This window comes from Sorex araneus, chromosome 5 (assembly GCF_027595985.1).
Source record: "Sorex araneus isolate mSorAra2 chromosome 5, mSorAra2.pri, whole genome shotgun sequence".
Classification (NCBI taxonomy): domain Eukaryota; kingdom Metazoa; phylum Chordata; class Mammalia; order Eulipotyphla; family Soricidae; genus Sorex; species Sorex araneus.
The window spans coordinates 53,032,503-53,056,303 of record NC_073306.1 but is presented as its reverse complement, the minus strand read 5'-3'; the positions used below and the strand labels follow the sequence as shown (position 1 = coordinate 53,056,303).

General features: G+C 57.5%; 1 protein-coding gene across 2 annotated transcripts in view; it reads right to left on the bottom strand.

Annotated features, from left to right (window-relative positions):
• ECE1 (endothelin converting enzyme 1) overlaps window positions 1–23,801 on the bottom strand; it is a 111,327-nt gene that overhangs the window by 37,024 nt on the left and 50,502 nt on the right. The window contains exons 2-4 of one of the 2 annotated variants that reach the window (XM_055138482.1): window positions 16,764–16,850; window positions 7,664–7,805; window positions 1,536–1,748 (exon numbers count right to left, since the gene is read on the bottom strand). In XM_055138482.1, coding sequence (XP_054994457.1) covers window positions 1,536–1,748; window positions 7,664–7,805; window positions 16,764–16,850 — 442 coding nt within the window. Of the gene's footprint in view, window positions 1–1,535; window positions 1,749–7,663; window positions 7,806–16,763; window positions 16,893–23,801 lie in introns of those variants that run through there. The other variant, XM_055138481.1, reaches the window with a different exon arrangement.

Below are 23,801 nucleotides of genomic sequence, written 5' to 3'. Positions count from 1 at the left end.
CGACCCGCACAGACACACGCACAGAGGGGCCCGGGCCGTCCAAGGGCTGCCATGGACGCTGCCCAGCTCTCAGCCAGGGACAGGAAAAATGGCAAAACTGCAGAGAGTGTGAGCCTGGGGGCTGGTATGGGAAAAGAAAGGTCCCCTCCACTGGGTTTATTTTCACTTTCATCTCAAAGACACAAATCACTTCAAATTCACAACTGTCGAAGGAGAATCTTTCCCTGTTGCACCACAGGCTTCTGTTGACCTACTTTTGAATAACTGAAGGATTTTCATTTTGTCTTCCTTTGGTGGGTGGGGGGAGAATCTCTTATAAGCGGTGCCTACAGAGCCTGGGGCCATCTGATGGTACTCGGGGGATGCCATGCCGAGCTCTGGCTAGAACCCAGGCTGCCCACATGTAAAGTGTGTGCTCCAGCCCTCGGGGTTCTCTCCCCACCCTCTTGAGGGTTAAAAGAAAAAAAAAAATCAATAAATAATTTTCACTCTGAGTTCTGTCACTGATGGATTAGCCGACCGAGCTTTCATGATCTGGCCTCTCCCAGCACTTAGGGCCCCGGGAAGAAACAGGCGTCAGCGGGAGGCGGGGGGAGCAGCCATGTCCCTGGCTGCAGGAAGGTCTGAACTGGGAGGTGTCACCACAGGCATGTGGTGGCTTCACAGCAGGAGGACAGGTGCTCAGAGGACAGGTGCCAACTCAGCAAACACCAACTAGAGATGCTAGCAAGGAAGCACGAGCTCGCCGCATGCAAGACAGATGTGAGATTCTCACTAGGGAGAAGACCGCCAGTGCCAAGGGCATCCAGCGACCTCAGACCTCACCAGCACACCCATGCGCAGAGAGCACTTTGGTTAGCCAGTTTATCAGGCAGTGCCAAGAACTTAAGGCCCAAGAGGATTTCTGTGGGCCACTGCTCTAATCACTCAGCGGGTGAGGCGCTTGCCTTGTAGACGGCCTACACAGGATCGATCCCCACATCCCATCTGGTCCCCTGAGCACTGCCAGGAGTGACTCCTGAGCCCTGAGGAAGCCCTGAGCATAGACAGGTGTGCCCCGCCCCCCCCACCAGATATCTGATCTCTTTCTCCTTTTATTTTTTACTTTTTGTGCATGGTGGGGGGCACACACAATGGTGCTTAGGAGATCACTTTGTGCTGGGGACTGAAACTAGGTCTTCCTCATGCAAAGCAAGTGTGCCAGTCCTTTGAAAAGCTTTATCTCTGGCCCCTAGTTTGTTTTTTTAACACTTGGATGTGCTCAGGAGCCCATGCAGTGTCAAGAATCCAACTCAGGGCTCACACACTCCAGGCACAAGCTCTACCATTTGAGCGCTCTCTCTCTTGACCTTTGCCGGTCCCATTTTACAGATGTGGAAACTGAGGCTCAGGGATAAGTAACCTGCTCAGGATCACCCAAGTGTTAGGGTAGACATTCTAACCCCATTTCATCTACATCCACATCTTCCCTAAAAGCTCTTTTTATAACCAGCGGGGCGGGCCCACCAACAACGTTCCCCATGCTGGGTGCTTACCCAGGAGGTGCTTGATGATGGCTTGGTTGTGCTCCCAGAGGTTACTGAAGGTCCCCCAGCGTGAGTGGCCATCAGGCACAGGGTTGGCTTTGATCCAGCCACCGCAGGCGTAGGTGAAGAAGTCCTGGCAGGGGTCCACTGTGGGGTCCATGGAACTCAAGATGGAGCTGGTGACAGAGACACAGGCCTCGCTCAGGCACACCGGAGGGCTTCCTGGCAGGGAAGAGCGAAGGGAAAGAGCCAGTGAGAGCGGGCAGAGGCAACATGCAGTGCAGGGCCCCGGAGTCTGTGCCCACTCCTGCCCCTAACGGGGGAGGGACCGGGCAGCTGCCCACCCTGAGACAGAGGCTCCCGGCAGAACACACTCCCTGACTTCTGTTCCATCCCCTGGCTAAACTACGCAGACCAAGGTGCTTGGCGCGTCCTTCCACGCATCTTCACCCACTTTTTACTATTCCTTGATGGTTAATCAATTATTCATTCACTCATTTGGGAAAGAAAATAATCACCAAGTTTTTGCCATGTTCTTTGCTGAATACTGTGTGCACGTGTGTGTGTGCACGCGCACACACGCGTGCAAGCATGTGCTTTAGAAGATAAAAGTCTTTTCCTTTAAGAGTCAGCAATTGGGGGGGGGGTGAGAGATTGCACAGCAGTGACCGTGCACGCCTAGCATGCACCTGACCTGGGTCCAATCCCCAGTGGCACATGGTCTTGAGAGCACTGTCGGGCATAGCCCTGGGGACCCCCTGCACAGTCCTAAGGAGACCTGCATCTTCGGTTCCTCACACTGACCCATGGCCAGGTGGGTCAGCAATTACCAGGAGTGATCCCCAGGCCTTCGAAGCACCCCCAGGGTGGTTCCTCTGCAACCGACGTCCCCAAATTAGTACTTTGGCTGGGGATTTACACATGATACCAGAGAAGTCAAAAGACAGGGGCCAGGGATGTGGCTCAGAGGCAGAGCACACGATTTCCATAGGGAGGCCCCGGGCTGGAACCCAGCACTGGCAGGAAAGTCAGAGACAGTGGGGGGAGCGATGCTGTCAGGCTCCCACCCACATACACGGAGTGCTGGAGGGAGTGAGGGAAAGACGGGGGAACGGGTACAGCTGGGAAAAGCCCTTCCCTGACGCAGGTGGACTGAACCCTAACACCAGAGAGGAAACGGCTCTGAAGGTCACTCGGCCATAGGCCCTTTTCACACCAGGGCACACTGCAGGACAGAGAAGCAAAGTCCAGTGCTCCTGGTCAGTGGGGCGTGAGCCCCGCCTTTTCCCATCCACCTGCTCTGGGCCTAGGGAGATCCCCAGCCCACACCTAAGGGGTTCCAAAACCACCCGTCAGCACAGGGCTGCAGGGAGGGTATCTGGATCCTACAGGCGCCCCCTTCCAAAAACAAAACCACAAAGGAAGATTAGCTCCCTCTGAGCACTCTCACGGGACACAGGGGCGTGGGCTGTCCAGGAGACATCTGGCTCAGAGGGGCCTGTGAGCTCCAGTCCAGGACCCAAACTGGGAGCACCCTCGGCTGGAGCCCAGCCTGGGGGTGGCAGACAGACCTGGCCACAGAGCCAGGTGGGGGCTGGGAAAACAGGCACAACAGGCCCGGCTCAAGGCTGACCCTACTCTGAGGGATGCGAGTCTGAGGGATGATGGGAAGGAGGTTGCAGGGCTGGGGGGAGACTCAGCCTCTCTGTCTGCTGCCGCCCCGCCAGGGCTGGGCTCTGCCCTGGCCCTCACCCACCCTCCGAGGCCACGCAGGGACCCTTCTGACCAGTTCTCTCCTCCTGCTAAACCTGGAGGAGGTGGGGCAGGCTTTGGATCTGGGCCTAAATCCCAACTTATTTATTTATTTATTTATTTTGCTTTTTGGGTCACACCTGGCAATGCACAGGGGTTACTCCTGGCTCTGCACTCAGGAATTACCCCTGGCGGTGCTCAGGGGACCATATGGGATGCTGGGAATCGAACCCGGGTCGGCAGCGTGCAAGGCAAACGCCCTACATGCTGTGCTATGGCTCCAGCCCCCCAACTTATTTATTTTTGTTTTGGGGTCACACCCAGCAATACTCAGGCGTTACTCCTGGCTCTACACTAAGAGATCACTCCTGGCGATGCTTAGGGGACCATATGGGGTACCAGGGATTGAACCGGTGGTAGGCCACGTGCAAGGCAAAAGCCCTACCCGCTGTACTATCACTTTGGGCCCCTCAATCCCCTCTTTTGTGGACCCTGGAGCCTCAGTGTCTCCATCCAGAACTAAGGAAGCACACTGGGGTCTAGTTCTCTGACACGACCTCAGGATTAGGTGTGTGGGCTCAGCACCTGGAGCCTGAGGGCCACTGCTTCTGAGAGGACAGAGGGAGCCGGAGGGGCCAGGTGTCGCCTCACTCAGAAACAAGGCATGGCCAGTAGGCTTGTTCACAGCTGGTGACCCACACAAAGTCCTGGAGGACAACGGAGAGTTCAGAGGAACAGCACAGGAGCACAAGAATAAGCATGATTTGATTTGAGGGGATGACACGCTTTGTAGAGATGATATAGTCATTACTGGTTACTGAGTCTTTAGCATGGAAAGAAAGAAAGGAAATGGTGGGGAATTAAACCCCATGGTCTCTTTCAGATCATCGTAATCAGAGCGGCATGGCCTACTCTCCACCTCAGAGAGGGTCCCACAATTTTTATGGGGGTTTGGCTTGGACGCAGAGAATTTCTGTTTATTTTAGAAAAGCTATTAATATCAACTGTCTATATCTAATAGGCAAGAATCAAGTCTGGGAAAACCCAGAAGACAGATGTGATGGAACAGTATTCTCAGGGAGTGAGATACATCAGGTGTGTGTGAGACAGATTTTTATAGTTATTATAAGGGAATTTAGGCTTAGAATAAGAAACCCATCCCGGGGGCTGGAGCGATAGCACAGCGGGTAGGGCGATTGCCTTGCACGAGGCTGACCCGGGTTCAATTCCCAGCATCCCATATGGTCCCCTGAGCACCGCCAGGAGTAATTCCTGGGTGCAAAGCCAGGAGTAACCCCTGCGCATTGCCATGTGTGACCCAAAAAGCCAAAAAAAAAAAAAAAAGAAACCCATCCCTTGGAACTTGTCTTAAGTTTACATTCTTTGTTGCAAGATACCTAGGTGTACTGAAGTAATAATCATTTGATTATTTAAACATCTATTTATTGTTTTTGTTTGGGGGCTACACCTGGTGATGCTCAGTGCTTAACCCTGGCTCTGTATTCAGGAATTACTTCTAGTGGTGCTCGGGGTTTATAGGGTACCAGGAATTTAAACCCAGGTTGGCCACGGCACGGCAAGGAAGGACACATGCAAGGCTGTACTCTCTCTCTCTCTCTCTCTCTCTCTCTCTCTCTCTCTCTCCCCTTCCCTCCCTCTCTCCCTCCCTCCCTCCCTCCATCACTCCCTCCCTCCCTCCCTCTCTCTCTCTCTCCCTCCCCCTCCTTCCCTCCCTCCCTCCCTCTCTCTCTCTCCCTCCCTCCCTCTCTCTCTCTCTCTCTCTGGCCCTGTTAAGTACCTATTTAATTTTAGGCACGTTACCAACTATTTTTGGCCTGGCCAGTGCTTAAGACATCTTTGATTGATCTATAGCTTTCTAGACGCCTGCATCTAATGCTAAAGTCAATACCTCCCTGACTTGGCTCGGGCCCCATCTCTGAAGAGAAGCCTTCCCAGACTCTCATGCCTGTTTAGGCCCTTGGCTGCCAGGCCGTCTCTCTGTCTACTCCTCCACAGACTGGGAGCTTGTGAGCTGGGCATTTTTACTTCCTTTCTCCAGCACTGTGTCTGGCACCAGCAGGTATTCAACGCATTTGTTGAATGAATGAATATATGAATGAATGAATTTATGAATGAGTAAATCAAAGAACACTGGCTAGACCTGGGCACCACCGGGAGAGGCAAACAGCCTGCTTCCCTTTTAGCGTGCGTATGACCAATGGAGAAGGCAGCACCAGGGGACCGAGATCTAGGTGAGACCCTAGTCTGGACACTTGCCTAGTTTCACTGCAGTATTTCTCAGCAGAACGTATTGTTTGGTTTGCTACCACTGTTTGGAAAGCACTGGCAAGTTTCTGGAAAGGAGGGTGTAGCAAGAAGGTAGACAAATATGTGTTTAAGTGTCCAGACATAACTTAGAGGTGAGCTTTTCAAACTCATCAGGCTTGCTTGTGACCTCATGTTTGCTCCCCTGTGGCTGATGCCAGCCCCTGGGGCTAGGAAATGAGGCCACGGTCAGTATCCGAGGCGGCCACCACATTCCTAAACCAAGCCAGCCAGCAAGACTCACGGACTGGCTCAGAGGCTACCTGCTGCCCAGCCCAGTTCCACCAAGGGAAAGACTAGGGGGGCGGTCATCCTTCCTGTGGGCCCCACCTGGAATGACAGCTAGAGTGCTTTGGGCCCAACCGCCAGGCGCCCAGCCACGGGGACCCCTGGATCAGGGCAGAGCTGGCCTCGGGGAGCAGAGCCACTCTCCAGACACAGGGCCCAGGACAGTGGGCATTCCCGAAGGACACCAACTTAGGTAAGACAGTCGCTGCAGGACAAAGTGACCAGGGGGCAAAGACTATTCCCAGCTTAGTCTTTTGCCATGTCACCGTGTGCACTCAAGTCATCTGCTTATTCACTCTGCAAGGTACAGGCACACTGAGGCACGCGGGGATTAGCTAAGCACACAGGGTGAAGGGCTGGGCAATGATTGCTTTATTAAGCAAAATCCCGGGAGGCACTTGTTGCGCCTGGCATATTTGGTAAAACATCGACAAACCGCTAAGCAGGCAATGAAATAATCGAGCAATTATTTCTCAAGCACCATCTGGGTGCCCCGCGTCGAGTCGGCACTCCTGCGACACTTGTGGCATAATGACTGACAGAAGGGAGCGACACGCGGTGAGTACGGGCGGGGTAGGAGAGGAGTCCTGGGAAGTCCTGCTCTTTCTCCGGCCACCACCCCTGCCCCCAGCCCTCCATCGCCCTCCCCACCCAGCCTGGCCTCCCCCGCCACACACACACACACACAGGCCAGAAGCTTCCACAGGGAGTTCTCAGAGGAGCCAAGCGGGTTATTTCCTGGTCCACCAGAAGGAAGTGGGTGAGCAGGTCAGTGGGAGAGCCCCCCAGGTGGCCCTATCAGGTGAGGCCCTGAAATCTCAAAGCGAGATGTGACAGAGAGGCTGGCCCCGGGGGGCTGGCCATGCTCATTCTGAACTCAGACCCGCCCTTCCCAGCTCCAGAATGCCTGGCAGCTTTCTGTCTAGGACAAGAAAGAGCCACACTGTGTGGGGGGCAGGGGGCGAATGGGGACAGGAGTGTTGGGGAGGGGGAGTTGATCCTAAAGCTCTATGGGGCCAGATACAGAAATGCAATGACAGAGGTCCACTGGGACAGTGGGTCTTTCTGGGTGTCCAGCACCCACCGGGGCACACTGTGATACAAAGGAAGGGGCAGCCTGGACTCTAGGGTCCACCAAGATACGGGGGACTCCAGACTCTCTTCTCCCTCCCACACTGGCCACTCGGTCCCAGGCAAGGCCCCCTGTCCCGGGGATTCGGTGTCCTCAGACAGAAAGCGGCCAGCAGCACCACCGCCTCGGAGATGAGGCCCCATCTGCAAGGGAGGGGCGGCACAGTCGGCTCATGGAAACGACTCGGTAAACAGAAGCTCTTACGGCTGCTTTGTTGCTGTGAAGGGTGACTGGCCCCCACCCCCGACTAACCGCGCCCGTAACTGAGGTCAAAGAAATGACGGGGCACGAACTCCGTGACTCTCATCCTAATCCTTGGAGTCATTCCCCGAACTGGCCTGGTTTTTCTCCCCCTCCAGGAGAGGAGCGAGAGGCTCTGGGAAGCGAAGGGACTTCTCCGAGGTCACACGGGGATGGGGGGGGGTCGAGTGGCTGGGGCTTGGACTTACCTTATTCTAGTCGCGCGCCACACCCACCTCCCAAGGCTCGCCCCATCCTCGCACTTGGAAACCCCCATCCCTGACGCGCACTGTGGGCCTTGGAGGCAGCCTGGGGCGGCAGGGGAGGCCCTCGCACAGGCAGACAGCTGAGGCCCGGGCGGGTTCGTAAGCAGCCCGAGATGCAATGCAGAGGCACCTACTTGTCCGGTACTGGACGCCCAGCGCTGCCAGGCTGATGAGCAGTCCTACTGCCAGAAGGGCCACCAGCACCACCAGACGCTTCTCCACCTGGGTCCGTGTGGCCCAACATCGCTGGCCTGTCCGGGAGCTGCGGAAGTTCACCTGCAGGGAAGGAGGCAGGAGGGGTGGGGAGGCTGTGAGCCGAGAGCCCCCCTTCCCCAGGAGGAAGGGGCTCTGGGGCTGCCCCAGGCCCCGAGGCGACATCAGGGGGGTGGTCTGGCTCCCACAGGCTCAGTCCTAATCCAGGAAAGGCACCACCGCCCGGCTCTGCAGCTTGAATTAGCTCCGAAACATCAGCGTTGAGTGGCGCTCAATCCAGCCAGGACTTGTGTGTGTGTGTGTGTTTTTTGTGTCACCCGATCCGGGTGGAAGGGGGAAAAAAAAATAAAAAGCCTGCTTTTCCCTGTTTCTCCAGCAAGGAGCTCACAAAAAGAACAGGATGTTTGGACTCGCCGGCCTCCACTGAGCGGCCAGCTGGGCACTCCCCAGAGCCCTGGCGTCCACGGGGCCGGATGACGCAGCCACGGAGTCGCGCTACCGCCCGGGGAACCCTCACGGTTCCACACGAGAGGAGGGATTCATCCTAACGGAGGAGCAGTTCCCGGCAGGAGGGGACTGAAGTGCACGGAGGGGACCCTGGCCGCCGCCTCACGCTGCTCAGTGGGCGGCGCCGGGCTCTGGATTCCGGAGCCCACAAGTGGGGCTTCGAGACCTGGGAGATGCCCGAGAGAAACAGCTTCACACAGGCAGGTCCTCAAAGGGAGGGAAACGGTCTGCAGCCTCACAGTCTAGCTAAACAGGAAGGGAGGCACAATGAGAGGAAGGGGGGGGTGGCAGGCCAGAGGAGGGACGTACCAGCCCTTGGCCCTCGCACCTCAGGCCAGCGGAGGGACGTACCCACTCTGCCCCAAGAGGCGCTTCCTGCAAAAGCCCAGGCCATGGCACGAAGCGTCTCCTCCTGGCTGGGTCTAGCTTGGTAACTGCGGCTGGGGACAATCAACCTAGGTAGTAACTCGGGGGTGGGGGGGATGAGGGGACAATGAGGGCAAGACTCTCTGGCTCTCTGCGGCTGCACGGCCCAGCGGGGAGGCAGAGAGGGAAGAGAGCACAGTCGGCGGTCAGGGTAGGCTTCCTGGAGGTGGGGATACCCGGGCTGGGTCTTGGAAAAATAAATAGGTGAATGGGGGAAGGAAGAGGTGAGAGGGAAGAGGGGCAGAGGCTGCGGGGCACGATCAGTCAGGGGAAAGGACTCAGGATGCTTCCGCAGGATGGGAGTCCCCACGTCTGCATGGACCACTGGCCACGGCGGAAGCAGCAAGGTCTAGAGGCGGCCAGGCAAGGAGGCAGCAAGGCTGGGGGTGTGTGGGGGCTCCCAGGGAGGAGTGGGCACCCCCCGGCTGACCTGCTGGGAGCCAGGCCACTGCTCCAGGGGCATCTCCTGACCTTGGAGAGCTGCAGGGCGAGCACCGGGTGCCCTCAAGCTCACCCGTGGGCACTTTCTGGAGAGGAAGTGATGGAAATGGCTGGACCAGAGAAAGGGGAACACGAGCGCTTTTGTGGAAATCAAAGCAGCGTTCTAAAACTGAGAAAAGGAACTGGGGCTGGGTGACATTTCTTCAGAAGTCGAGGAGGCTGGACACCAGAGCAGCTGCGTCAGATTTGGGTGGTAGCATTAGTGGTGGTGGCGGTGTGTACGTGCGGGGTAAGACGGCGGGGCGCGGGGATGGGGAGGGTGCTGTCCGCTGAGATCCTGTCAGAACCTTCCCAAAACAAAAACCAGAGTGACAGTACAGAAAGCAAGAGGCTTGCCTTGCATGCAACCAACCCCAAATTCCATTCCAAGCACCCTATGTGGTTCCCTAAACCCTACCAGAACTAACCCCTGAGTGCAGACACAGAAGTAAGCCCTGAGTACTGCTGAGCGTGTCCCCAAAACAAAACAAAACAAAACAAAAAAGGAGATAATGGGGTTGAGAAGCAGTACAGCCCTTGCCTAGTTACGGCTGGCCCAGGCTCAATTTCTGGCACTCTAGCACAGCAGGTAGGGCGTTTGCCTTGCACGTGGCTGACCCGGGTTCGATTCCTCTGTCCCTCTCAGAAAGCCCGGCAAGCTACCAAGAGTATCCCGCCCGTGGCATATTCGATATGCCAAAAAACAATAACAACAAGTCTCACAGTGGAGACGTTACTGGTGCCCTCTTGAGCCAAGCAATGAGCAATGAGACGACAGTGCTCCAGTGCTACTATATAGTCCCCCTGAGCCCACCAGGAATGTCCCCTGAGCACAGAGCCAGGAGTAAGCCCTGCGCACCCTCGGGTGTGACCCCAAATCAAAAACCAAAAATCAGCAGAGATTGGAGAAACCAGGACCAGGGATACGGCTCAGGAGAGGAGCGTGCGCTCGCCTCTCTGAGGCCCAGGGTCTGAGCCCTGGCATCACAAAAGTAAGACCACACTGGCTCCCTCTCCCCTTTCCCACCGCTTGGGTAGCTCCACCCCTCAGCCCCCCAACCTGAGAGAAAGAGCCTGACCAGCTGCTGTCCTGACTGACATCAGGGCAGGGGGGGCTGGCATGAAGGCCGTCGGGCACAATGCTGGCATGAGCACAGCCCTGGAAGGTCTCAGGGTGCCCCTTCCCGTGGCAGGTCTGTCTATCTGCCCGTCACTGGGCCCTGAGGGCCCAGTGCTGCCTGCGCAGGGTCACTGGTGTACACTCAGCCTCCTGCTCCTCTGCCCCTGCCTCCTGCTCTGGGCCTCTCAGCGCCCGCATTATTACAGCTCAGCTCTAATGGAGGTGGGGGGCCTGGGCACCGGTCCGCCCGGTGCCGACTCAGGAAACCGAGGAGTATAGTGATTTGGGGGAAGAGGGAAGAAAAGGGAGATGATGAAAGAAACAGGGAGGGAAGGAAAAGGAGTAAAGACGGCAGCCAAGGCTCGCAAACTTGCCACGTGGGGCTGGTATCCTGTAGCTTCTGTGCCGCTGCTAACCGGGGCTATTCTATGGCCACCCTGTCCTGAAGACGGGGTGCCAGTACTGGCTCCAGGAGAGGCAGAGGGAGGGTGGCAGGGCAGAGAGAGGCGAGAACAGGGAGGAAACCTTTCTCTGCAGGACCCGTGGCTGCAGCCCTCGGAGGCCACGCTGGCCTTAGAGCAGAAAGCTACGGGAGCACCCCTGACACCGGGCGAACAGAGCCCGCTCGCTGCCAGAGGACATTAGCATTAGGTCAGGACTAAGTCAGAAGTCAGAGGTCAAGGCAGAAGCAGCAAACAAAACTGGAAAATTGGTTTTGTAACCTTTGTCATGTTCTGCTCCCGACGGGCACTGCCTGGCTGGGGGTCTCTTGGCTTCCGGACAAGCCTGGTCCCAGAGGACAGACGGGGTCCCGAGGAATCCCTCCCGGAGCAGGAGACGTCCGTCACCTCGGAGGCCCTGGCGGGGACTGTCTAGTCCTGGTGCCCGGATCTGGGTTAGGGCTTTGAGTCCCTTCTCCTCTCTGAGCCCCTTGTCCCGCCCGGTCTCCTTCCGAGGCTCATGGCGAGGGGGAGGAGGGGGAGGACAGGGCTTCTCCCGTTTCTAGTGGGAACGAGCGCATGCTGGTCACGAGAGACCGGGCTGCAGGGACTCGGAGGGCGGGATGGTCAGCGGCGGGGCCGCCCAGTCCCTCTCGGGAGAGGTAACCGGAAGCATCCGCTGCCACTGAGAGCACTGACATCTTAGGAGTCGGCAGGGAGCTGCCACGGTCAACACCTGACCCCTGGGAAGGCGCGTCATCCTGGGCGAGGCGGCGAGAGGATGAGAGGCAAGAAAAGGATGTCCCGGAAAGTCGGCGGGACAGGAGAGAGAGAGTGAGAGCTGGAGGCGCAGAAGGAGGGAGGGAAGAGTCCCAGGGAGCAGCCGGCCCAGAGGTTCCCAGGGTTCCCACAGCAGAGGGAACAAAGCCCGGACGAGGGATAAATATTCGGTTACAGAAGTGAGTGCTGAGCTCACCGACCAGAACAGGAACGAGTTTTGCAGGGGAGCACACAGCGCCCGGGGCCCAGGAGAAAAGCCAGCTGCAGAAGGGGGGTGGGGCGGGGGATCTTTAGAGGAAGCAGGCAGGGCAGAAGCTTTTCCTGAGGCACTACCATGTCCTCCACCATCTGTGCAGTGAGGGGCGGCAAGAAAGGAGCCGGGCTGGCCGAGCTTCGGCAGGGAGCCCACCCCCTGCAGCCCGAGGACCGGCCACCCCGTGCGGGTGGGCACGGTGACCAGTTTTCAGAGTAGACGGACCATGACAGCTCAGCTCGGCGTGTCCCCCAGCGCCCGCCGTGAGGCCGTGAAGTTAAGGAGGTCTCTGCCCGCCCGTCAAGTTTCCATGACAGACTTCTGGTGGCAGTCACTGGGACCAGAACCACGCATGGCTCCAACACACACGCGCGCGCACACACACGCGCACACACACACACACACACACACACACACACACGCACAATGACTTAAAGCCATACCAGTGTGAGAGTGTGTGCATGGAACAGGAAGAAGCAATGCTTGTGCGGGAGAAGGGATGCCTCCGATTTTTTAGTTGTTGTTTTTTGGTTTTTCTTTTTGAGGGAGGACATCATACCTGGCAGTGCTGGGGTGGGAGGGAACCTTGAGGTGCCAGGGACCAAACCCAAGGATCCCAAATGCAACGCCCTTGAGCAATCTCTCCAATCCACGGATCTCAACAGAAATCAAAGGCAAGTATTTAGAACAAGCACTTTCCAGATCTCTCTGCTTCCGGAAGGAACACCCAGCACCTGAAGGCATAGGAAAAAAGGGGCCGACCTGGGCAGTGGAAAGATTCAGTTTTCACTGAGACCCGTGGGGCTCTCAGTCTGCCAGTCAGCCTCTGGGCCTCGGGTGCTCTGTTTTGTTTGTTTTGTGACCAGACCCGGTGGGGCTCAGAGCTTAACTCCTGGCTCTGCAGTCACGTATCCAGGCAATGCTTGAGGGACCATATGTAGTGCAAGGAACTGAACCCAGGTTGGTCTTGTGCAAGGCAAGTGCTCTTTCTGCTGAACCCTCTCTTTGACCCAGCATCGTTCTTTCTTTGAAAATTGGGGTTCCTGTTAATTAATGCACATGTGGGAGCTATTGTGAAGATTTAAGTGAAACAAATAAGGGGTTTCCAGAGTGCAGGGAAAGTGACTTGGGTTGTCATGGAAATTTTTATGGGAACTCCCCAGGTGAGATGACCCAGAGATGGCGCAGAGATGGCCCTTGAATATAGTGGCATTGCTTTTACAAACCTCTGCTCGGCTCAGACAAGCTGCCTGACCTGTGTTCATGCCAGCCCCACAAAATAATGAGCTTGATTTTAGATGGGGTAGGTGGAAATAGCAAAGTCACACCTCCAGCCTAAACTGGGGTGCAGATGGCTACCCTTATTAACCAACACATTTTTTTTCCTTTTTGGGTCCCACACAACGATGCTCAAGGGTTACTCCTAGCTCTGCACTCAGGAATTATTCCTGGTGGATGCCAGGAACTGAACCCGGGTCAGCCTCGTGCAAGGAAAACGCCCTATCCACTGTACTATTATTCCGGCCCTCTTAACCAAAACTTTTGAAATTCATTCAGGTGCTTCTAAAAATCAATGTTAAAGAAAAAGGAAAGCTGACACTGTTCATTCTTAGTAGTGGCTTTCTAATTTCTTCCCAAGTTGTGCGCAAGCTACAAGGCCTGTGGTATGACTATAGTAGACTGGGTAAACTTTTTTGGGGGGATGGGAAGTACACATAACCCAGTAGCCCGGGGCTATTCCTGGCACTGCGCTCAGGATCACTCCCGGTGGTGCCTTGGGGGACCATTTGGGACACTGGGGATTAAACCTGGGTGGGCTACATACAAGGCAAACTCGGTACCTGCTGTACTACTGCTCAGCTCCCCTGGGAAAACATTTTTATGTTCTGGGACCATAAGTTGCAATTTTTAATTGGTGGCATGTTTGGGAAGTTCCTGACAAGATAGGCAATGCTTATGTAGTACCATTAAATGAAAACTACATTAACTACTTAAAATAGGATTCAACATGGTGTACTTACAGCCAGTTCAACTGTGCTCAAAAACGTACACAAACAAATGTGAAAAATTACCAAGTGGTTACATCTGCTCTCCCCCACCCCCGGACACTCTTTAGGGTCACTTGCAATCGTTCAGGGGCTGATGAGATAGTACAGCAGGGAGGGTGACTACCCTGTATTGCAGCTGAGCCAGGTTCGATTCTTGGCATCCCATGTGGTTCCAAGCCTGCCAGGATGCACTTGCCCTCAAAAAAATAAAAAAATAGCACTGAGATGCTATTCTCAGTGGCACTGCGTTTGGGGGCACCGTTTAGAGGATCATTTAGAGGATTGATTCCAGGCTTCCACAGGCATAGTACATGCTCCAGTCTCTGGAGGCATTTCCCTGGCCTCTATTTTCATTAAGCTTGATTTGGGGGGAGTGGGGCATACCCAGTAGTACTCAGGATCATATCTGTCTCTGTGCTCTGCAGCCACACCTGGCAGTGTTGTGGGGGCCCATACGTGGTGACCAAATTTAAACCCAAGTGACAGTCATGCCACGTATCAGGTAAGTGCCTTCACCTTTGTATTATCTCTCTGGGATCCCTTGATTTTTTTAATGACAACAAAAAAGTCAAGTCTTATATTGAAAAAAAAAAAGCCTCAGTGATTAAAAACATAAGTAGAAAATTCTACTCCATAGCCCATGGGGTGTGTAATGGGTTCTTGACTCTTACAAGAACAAGCACTGGGGATATTGGTGACGGAAAATGTATATACTGGTGGAGGAATGGGTGTTTGATCATTCTATGACTGAAACTTAGACATGAAAGCTTTGCAACTGTATTTTATGGTGACTCAATAAAAAACATGAAAATATCTGTCTCCTGGTTTTCCATTTGGTCTCCATAATTTTATGTAGGAAAAAAAAAAAAAGAACAAGCACTGGCAAAGTCAGCTTTCTGTGCAGGAAGTTATGCGTGTTCGAGGCAAGCCAGTGTGGATACTCACAGAATGCCCACATCCTGAGGGCAACCTCTAGCTTTTAATCCTGCATGAAAAAGTGGGCCACAGATCCAGTTGGACGGTTTGGCACAGGGGTGCAGGCCTCTCGCCCCAACCCACGGGAGAGGTGACCACAGGAATGTCTCTCACCACTGCATCATCCGGAACACGGCCATGGGGGCCCTTACCTCATAGGTTATGAAAACAACAGGCCTGCCGGGGCCCCACGTCGGGCGGCACATTCACTTTCTCTCATCCCCGTTTTGCTGAGCCGAGAGTGTGGTTTAAAGAGAGGGAGCATGCGGGCCCAATTGATGGTACGGTGGGTAGGGCACTTGCTTTGCACACAGCTGACCCGGGCCTGATCCCCAGCAGGATATCCCATCTGATCCCCCACCAGCCACCACCAGGAATGATTCCTGAGTGCAGAGCCAGGAGTAATCCCTGAGCAACACCGGGGATGGCTCATAAAACAACCCCAAAATTAAATCATAAAAATAAAGAGATGAAGCAGCCCACCCAAAGGGGCATGAGTGAAGTCTAACTCAAGCCAAAACCCCAGTTTCATAGGCAGCCGGGGTCTGGGGGGGGACGAGGAGGGCTCACACCCCCAGGGTGCAGGAACAGGCTGCTGCGGTGACAAAAACCACCACCCAGCATATTATTTTGTTGTAAATTCTGAAATGCTTTTGTGCTGATATATTTAGAACCTCCCGTGAAAGATGAGACTGAAAAAGATTGCTGATTAGATTGTTTTGGTTTGTAAAGGGAGGGGAGGGGAGTGCCTGCCGCAGGAATCTAATTTCCTGCTGGATTTAGCATTTTAAGAAGGGTCTGCAGGCAGGAAAATGGCCCTGGACAGAACAGAGTGGGCTTCTTACTCCCAGCACTCCCCTGTGACCTAAGGCCAATGGTTTCCCTTTCGGAGCCTCAGTTTCCTCATATGTAAGCAGGCACTGTATGTTTATGATCAGTTTATGAGCCTGAACATTGGTCGGGCTGATATGAGTAACGAAGTCAAACCCATGGGGCAGAACATTAGGAATCACGAGCTCGGTCTTGGGGGGACCTCATCAAGGCTGCCTCCCTTTCTGAGTGCAATGAGTCCATCTTGAAGAGGGCGCCTCGGGTGGGCTGGGCCTGGTGCCCGGGTTTGCCTTTGGTGTTAGATGGGGTTTGGACTCAATGCACTGGGCGGTCCCAGGACTCTCCCCAATGCCTCTCTCGGTCAACCTAACTGAAGTCCTTCTGGATGGAGGTGCCCAGACCACAGCCACACTCACGGGTCCCTCACATTTCCAGTTTGCTTCTGCCTGCCTACCTGGAGGGGGTGGTGGGGGTTGGGGGGGCAAACCTAACCAGGGCTATAGCTAAGGCCAGAAGCACAGGAGCAGGGAGGCGCCCACTTCTGCTTCAAGACAGGCGAGGGGGCGCTGGGCACCGTGGCAGGGCTGCGGGGTGGGGAGCGCTGCAAGGGGGCAAGGAAAGAGAGGTGGAGGATGGGCTTCGAGCAGGCGATGGCCCCAGGAAATTCAGGTATGGGAGAAAGAGGAAGAGCGAGGTGCCGCCTACCAGATAGGGTGACCAGCCCACTAGGTCTGCTCGGGAGGGGCTGCGTGGGGGGTAGGTGGGGATGTCGGGCACACAGGATCTTCCCCAGGGGAAAAAAAGAGGCTGCTTTCAGGCTGGGCGGGTAAAGCGCTGTGAGACGCGGGACTCGCGGCCTCCGATTCAGCGCACGTGTGCCCTGGGCCGCGGCCCCATCAACAGGTGGTCGGAAGGCTTCGGGGATGGGCCGAGCGGGTTAGGGGAGGCCACTGGGGGGAGCTCGGCGCGCCCAGGCTGCCCCGAGCCCCGGCAGGGGCGGGACGCCCTCCCCCCCCCACCCCACCCCCGCCCTCTCCCTCCCGCGGGGGTGGGCGGGCCGGGGGTGCGGGGGAGGGGGCGGCGCGCCGGCGCGCATGCTCGGCGGGCCGGGCCCCTCCCGGGCGGGCCGGGGGCGCGCCCCCCGGGGGCCGGGCGCTTTACCTGCAGGCCGTTCGGGTAGCCGTCCCCCTCGGAGAGCGAGTCCACCAGGTCCTCCTCGTCCAGCGTGGCGCGCTTGTAGGTCGACATCTGCAGAGCCAAGTGCAGCACGGACTCCCTGAGCGCCTCCATGTCTCCGACGCCCGGACGGGGAGAATGGGGAAGCGGCCCCGGCGCCGCCGCCACCGCGCCCCGCCCCGCCGGCCGGGACACGGAGACTGGCCCACGCGCCCGCCGAGCGGCGGGGACGGGCTCCCGCCCCCCTCCGGCCCCCTCCCCGCCCCCTCGGCGCTTATGCAACGCCGCGCCGCATCCCCCGCCCCCCGCGCCCCCCGCCGGGCGGCCCAGGGGTGCGGGGGGTCCACCGCTCCGCTCCGCGCGCTGCGCCCCGCGACGTCAGGGTCCCCGCCGCTGCCGCCGCCGCCAAGTGAGACGCGGGGCCCCGCCGGGCTCGGGGGCGGGAGATGGGGGGCGCAGGCGGGGCCGGAGCCGAGGCTCCTGCGCCCCAAGGGGCGACCCTAGGGGTCCCAGGAACCCAGAGCACCCCTCCCGTTCCCACATCACTGGTAAGCCCCACCTCACCCCCTGCTCCTCAAAGCCAACCCCAAGAAGGCCGGAAGGGCCCAGGATGCGGCCACCCAGCCTAAGAACTCAAGTCCCCTCCAGGGAGGGGGTCCCCGGAGGCAGATACCAAGAGGCTCGTTGTATTAAGGTGCCCTTAGTTGGCCCTGAGATGCTTGGAGGTGTGTGTGTGTTGGTGGGGGAGGGGGGTGTCTCCCTGCTCATCTCCCTGGGGCCCAAGGGCATTAACCAAAGTTCATAAATGAGTTTCAGGAAATTCCTGAGCACCTCCTCACCTAGAATGAAAAACGCGGTGGGTAGCAGTTGGGTGTCAGGGGATCCAGGGTATCTCCACGCTCAAAGGCAACAGCAGAAGCTTGGGGCTAACCAAACCTGAAGCCTCCTGCCCTCCCAGCCCCTCAAGCACCCATTCCCTACCCAGCCCCCTGGCGCTGGGGCGAGGGAGGGTGGGAGCTCTCAGCTACAGGGGTGCTTCTTCTCTAGGGGGCAGGGGCGGTTTCGGGCCCTAGGAGAGATGCTCAGGGGTTACTCCTGGTAGGGTCCAGGCCACCGTATGGGATGCCGGGGGTACAGCCCAGGTTGGCAGTGTGCAAGGCACGTGCCCCACTGGCTGTACGATGCCCTGGTCCCTGGAAGGAGTCTTCCACCCAGGACCCCAACCCTCAGTGGGGTTTTCTCACAGGACCCTCCACTTCTAGTGAGCCCAGAAACGCCCTGTGTGTATGCATTTGTTCATCGTTGCCAAGGGCAGTCCTGCAGCCGGTAAGGCACCTGCTCTCCATGCGGCTGACTCTGAGCACAGAGCCAGGAGTAAGCCCTGAGCACTGCTGGGGGGTACGCACCCCCCCACACACACATACACACACTCTATGAGCTGAACCAAAGTGTGCTTCTGCTCATTCTCCAGGCGCCCACAGCCACATTTACGTGCAGGGACAGGCCTCCTGGGGTGAGTGCCCCGTCACAGCCACGGCCAGTGCTCCTGATGGTTCCAACCTCGCAGCCCTGCCCTCGCCAGCCCTCCAGAGCCCGTCTGAAGCAATCGTGATGAGACACTGCAGGCGCAAGACCCGTGAAGGGACCATCCCTTTGCCAGCCCCCAGCCGCCCCAGCCTCATCTTTTGTTGCTCCTCCTCTTTCACTCAGGCCCCCTTATCTCTGCCCCTCACTCCTCGGGCCTGCCAAGTTTCCCCTTTCTGTGTCTTTCTCTGTCCCACGTAGGGGATTGAACTCAGGGCCTAAGACCCGCAAGGCAGGTGCTCCACCACTGAGCCACATTCCCCCTGACCTACCAAGTTCTCTCATTCCCAAGACCTCGGTAGCCGTTGTTCCCTGTATCTGGAACATTCTTTCCTCATGGTTCAAGATCTCGGCGTAATCGTCACCTTAAATGTCCTGACTGCCTTCGGTGGTGACCCCCCAAATCTTCTAGTATAGCAGTTTTCCCCCCATACAGTTTTTACTGAGTTGGTGATTTGTGCTGATTTCCATTTTAGGCCTGTCCCCTCCCCAGAATGACAATCTGTTATCAGGGTTGGGCCCCTGTCTGGGACAAAGAACCCGATGCCTGCCCCATCCTGCAGGTGTCCGTCCCCAGGCCCCCCATGGCCTGGTGGCATAGCGGAGGGCAGCAACAGTGACCCTGGGCCATCGCCCGGTCCTCTAAGCAGAGCATTTCACCACCCGAGGAGCAAAGGGGGCACATATGAGGTGCAAGGGCCCTGAGGTAGGGGAGAAGGTGAGTTCTGGGATGCTTAGTCTCACGGCCACTGAGCCAGACCGAGCCCCAGACACATCACCTCCTGCTGCGCCTTTTCTGAAACCAGTAGGGCCACTTGCTTACAGTAAGGAAGAAGGGGTGTCCCCAGAGGAGGACATCTGAAACCCAAGTTTCACTCCCCAGACGTCTCCGGGCCTGGCACACGGGGAGGCGGGAGGCAGCTGCCCTGCGTCCTCTCCCACCCAGCCTTGCCTGCCGCCTCTCCCGCCCTCCACAGCCCCGCGCCTGGCCCCTCTGACAGAGCCAGAAACAGGCGTGGGGAAGTCTGGAGGCCGGGGGCCACAGAGCCACGGCTTGCCTCCCTTCTGTCTCATTTCAGGCGTTGCCCCCCCTCTTCTGGGAAGTCTGCCTCACACCCTCCCCAGGCACCAGGTAGATCTGTGTCCCCCCCACCCCCACTTGAGTCCCCGGACGGGAAACCCTGAGGGCTGCGGGGTGTGGTGTTTCCAAATCAAGCGTGAAGGTGAGAGGAAGAGGAGGGTGGAAGCCCCCTTAGGAGCCAAGGCCAGCCTACCCCAGCCTACTCGGGAATACCCCAGCCTACCCCGACCTACCCCAGCCCACCCTGGCCTGCCCCGGCCCACCAAGTCAGACCCTCACAGACTGTCCCAGCAAAGAGCTGCAGAGAAGAAAGCAGATTATTTTCCGGCCCGGGAGTGACGCTGAGCCTACCCCATCCGAGGGCCGGGCTCGGCCAGCTGGGCTCAGCCCTCCACTGAGGCCTCTGGCAGCCTAATCTCTGCGCCGGCCACCCGGGCGAGCAGGACCTTCCCCTCACTTAGCCGGACCCCCTCCGCAGGTCTCACTTCTAGTTCACGTTCTGGAGTCACTCCCAGCAGTCCGAGGGGGGCTACTCCCAGCTCTGTGCTTGGGAGTCGCTCCTGACGGTGCTCAGGGGACCATGTGGTGCCAAGGATGACATGCCAGCCTCCCACAGGGGGCACCTTTGAGGCATCGCCCCGGCCCATCCAGGCCAAACAGCTACTAACAGGCACTTGGCTGAGCATCCCTGCCAAGGAGACTGGGGGACCAACGAGGAGGCAGGACAACACCGCACCCCCCCACACCTCCAGAGAAGCCACGCCCACCCGGCCTGCAGGCGTGGCAGGACAAGCTGCTCTCCAGGGGGGACCGCACCGTCCATCAGTCCATCCAGGGAACCCGAGCTGACAGGGCGGTGAGCACTTAGGCTCCCTAATTGCCTCATTTGTGGTTGTGGGTGCCACACCCTGCGTGGAGAGCGCCAGGGAAAGGGGAAGAACAGCCGCTGCTTTGTGGGAGTCCCTGCCTTGACTGGCACATGTGAGCCTGCAGTCAAGAGGAGGGCGGGGCGGGAGCCACCCCTGCTGCCCAGCCCTGGCAAGTCCACCCCGGGCTAAGGGTGAGCGGGGAGCTAGGGCCAGCGTGGATGTGTTGCAGGTGACGCCAGCACAGCACCGGCAGGGTCCCGTCCACCCTGACTGTGCTAGTCACGTGACGGCATTCCCAGTGGGTCCGCACACAGGCCCAGGCTCTGCCCAGAACCGGGAGCACGTCAGAAGCAGGAACAGGCAGGCTGGGGGAGACACTCGGGGCCCTGGGAGCCCTGGGCCGCTGCCTCGGAGCTGGTGTCAGGGCTCTGTCCAAGTCTCCGCTCCTCAGGGGGGAAGCCCCTTGCGGCTCAGAGAGGCCCCCTTCAGCTCCTCCCTCCGAGGCCAGGAAGTAGCTGGGACCCGTGACTTCTTCCCCTGTCATCTAATAACGGCTCTCACAGACGTCATGCCAAATGCTGGTTCTAACAGACACGGCACTCAGGGCGTGTAGCGTGCTCTGGAGCCAAACCTCAGGTCAGATCTCCACGCTTTTCCAACTATGTGACCTCGGGCCCGTGACTCAGCCCCTCAGGACCTCAGCTGTTTCATCAATAAAACGGGGATGATGACAATAGTACTTTCCTCATAGCATAACTGTGTTACCTAAATGAGTAATAAAGTGCTTACAACACAGCTGGGCACATGACAAGTGTCATTTAAGTGTTCGCTGTTACAATTTGCATCATCACTATTACTTATAAAATATGAAGGAGCCCGAGGGATGCTCAGAGCACCGGGCGCCTGCCTGGCATGCAGGAGGCCTGGATTGGATCCCTAGCTCTACACGGTCACTGGCGCACCGAGCCAGACGTAGACTCTGAGCAATGCTGGATGTGGCCCCCAAACCAAAAAAAACAAGCACCAACCCCCCTCTCCCACAGTAAAATAAAAACTGTGGCTGCCTGATCACAAATATAGGAAGTTTATGAAGCCAGTTATGGGCAAGATAGTAAAAGCAGGGTCATTCCACTTCAAGATGATGCCCGTGACCTCTGTCACTCTGGTTACATCACCCCTTATATTGCTCAATGCCCTGCACATGAGAAATTCCCATGTGAGTCATTTCTCTTTAAATTTACTACAAGGGTCTGAGAGATAGTTCAATAGGCTGAGTGCAGTCTTTGCATGTGGGAGGCTGGGTTCAATGCCTGCAAATGGTCCCCAGGGCACTACGGGGTGTAACCCCTAAGCCACAAGCCAGGAGTAGCCCCTGAGCACCACTGGCTATGGCCTGAAGACCAAAGGGGGGGGGTGGGGCGGAAACAAACCTGTGCTGATAATAGAGGGAACTGGTGTGAGCTATAATAAGGAACTGTGTGCTATCTTCTTGGGAATTCTACAAATCCAAAACTGTTCTAAAATAAGATACTTTCTTTTAAAATGAAAAAGATGACCGCCTTCCAGAGAAGTCACTGACCCTGACTCAGCCTAGCACTATTGGTTCTCGAGGTTCTTTGTCACCCTGATGTTATCTGGGTCTCATGAAAACCCTATGGAAGAAGCCCTGGGAACCCCCCATTTTACAGATGGAGAGATGGAGGCCAGAGGAACAAGGCTAGTCAGTGGGGGAAGGGGGGCTCAAGCCCAGATACTCGTGACTTCACAAAGCTCCGACTTCTTTCCTTGTCAACCCCCCTAATACTTCTTTTGGAGCTTTCTGGCTGCCTCACTTGAGAGGTATAAATGATGTGTATGGGGGGCTGGGGGGGGTTAGTAACTCGGGGTAGGGGTGAGAAACCTCACTCTGTTCTCCCCGGGGCTCAGATGGAGCTGGCGGCCCATAGCAGAATGGCAGAACGGGGCGGGAGGCAGGAGTGCAGGGGGGCCCCCGAGGGAGTCTGGGGGAGAGCCTGGGAGGTCAGAGGTGCAGGGTGCATGTGGGAGGTTGGGGCTGCAGCCCCACCAGCCCAGGACCCAACCAACCAGCTCGGGACCAGAGTGCCAGGCCGGATCCCCCAGTGCACTGGCCGCGGGAGATGCGCCCACACACGCCAGGGAGCTGAAAAACACTCCCTTGGCCGGGTACTGACTCACCCAGCCTCGGGGCCCGGGGAGGCTGTGCCCGCCTTACCTAGCCCTGCCAACCCCCTGTCTGAGCGCCCACATGGAGCCCCACACCTGGCGCACCCCTCCCCCACGCCCTGACTCACCGCAGACCCAGTGCTGGCCACGCCCTTCAGCGCCTCGCCCACCTGGCAGCCACCGTCTGTCACCCGAGGCGGCCCCCAGATGCTGGCCCTGGCTGACCCCCCCCTCCCAGTCTCCCGACCACCAGCCGCAGCTCTCCCCCTCTCTCGTCCCGGCCGGCTCCCAGCAAACGCTTCTCACCTCCCCAAGAGGATCCCGTCACGCTCCTCGCACACTCTCTGATTGGCACAGGAAGGCGTGAGCCTTGGCCTGGCTTCCACTCGCCCTGGGATGGGCGTCCTGGACCCTCTCCCATCTCGTTTCTCACCACACCTCCCTCACACGCAAGCCACGGGCGAACACGTAACCACAATGCCCCTAAATACACCGTGCTTCCTGCTTCCAGGACTCTGAGGCTTTTCTCCCCCCTCTCCCCTGGCTAGCCCCTCACCCCCAGGCAGCCTTTCTGGATTCATGGGCCCTTGCCCCATGCTGCACCGCAGACCCCTTGCATAGCCTCCAAGGGGCCTAGGCCAACAATGGGCGGCCGCCAAATGCCACAAGGTGGCCTCAACAAAGGCGTTTCATGCTGTAGTTTTCTCATCGGGGGGAGATGGCCAGGGCTCCCGCTCCCTCGGAACTCTGGACGTGTTAAACAAAGGGAGGCCCACATGCTCAGCCCAGCACCCTGCAGAGAAATAGCAGTGGGAACATGTGCGAGTGGAAAGGGCCGCGGCTCTTTCTGCCGTACCGAGGGTGATGGAGACGGGGAGGGAAGGGCCCAGGAGGCCCTATGCCATGCCAGGCGCTGGGCACATCTTGGCACATATGGATTTCCTCGACTCTTCCCCTTAGCACAGTGTAAAACATCTGTGGGACAGTAGCGTTCCCAAAGTCGGACATCTGCTCGGCAGTAAGGCTGGGAGCGGGGCAGTGAGAGACAGTACAGCGGGAAAGAGCCTTTACCTTGCGTGCGGCCAACCTGGGTTCAATCCCCGGCATCCCCTGTGGTCCCCCAGTGCACCACCAGGAGGGATTTCTGAGCGCAGAGCCGGGAGGAAGCCCTGAGCACTGCCAGCTGAGGCCCCCAAACGAAAGAAAAGCTGGGACTGGAAGGCGGGTCTGTGTGCCCCCGCCCACACAAAGCTCATAGTTTTGCTATTAGGAAAAATTGAGATCCGAGACCCGTCCACGCAAGCT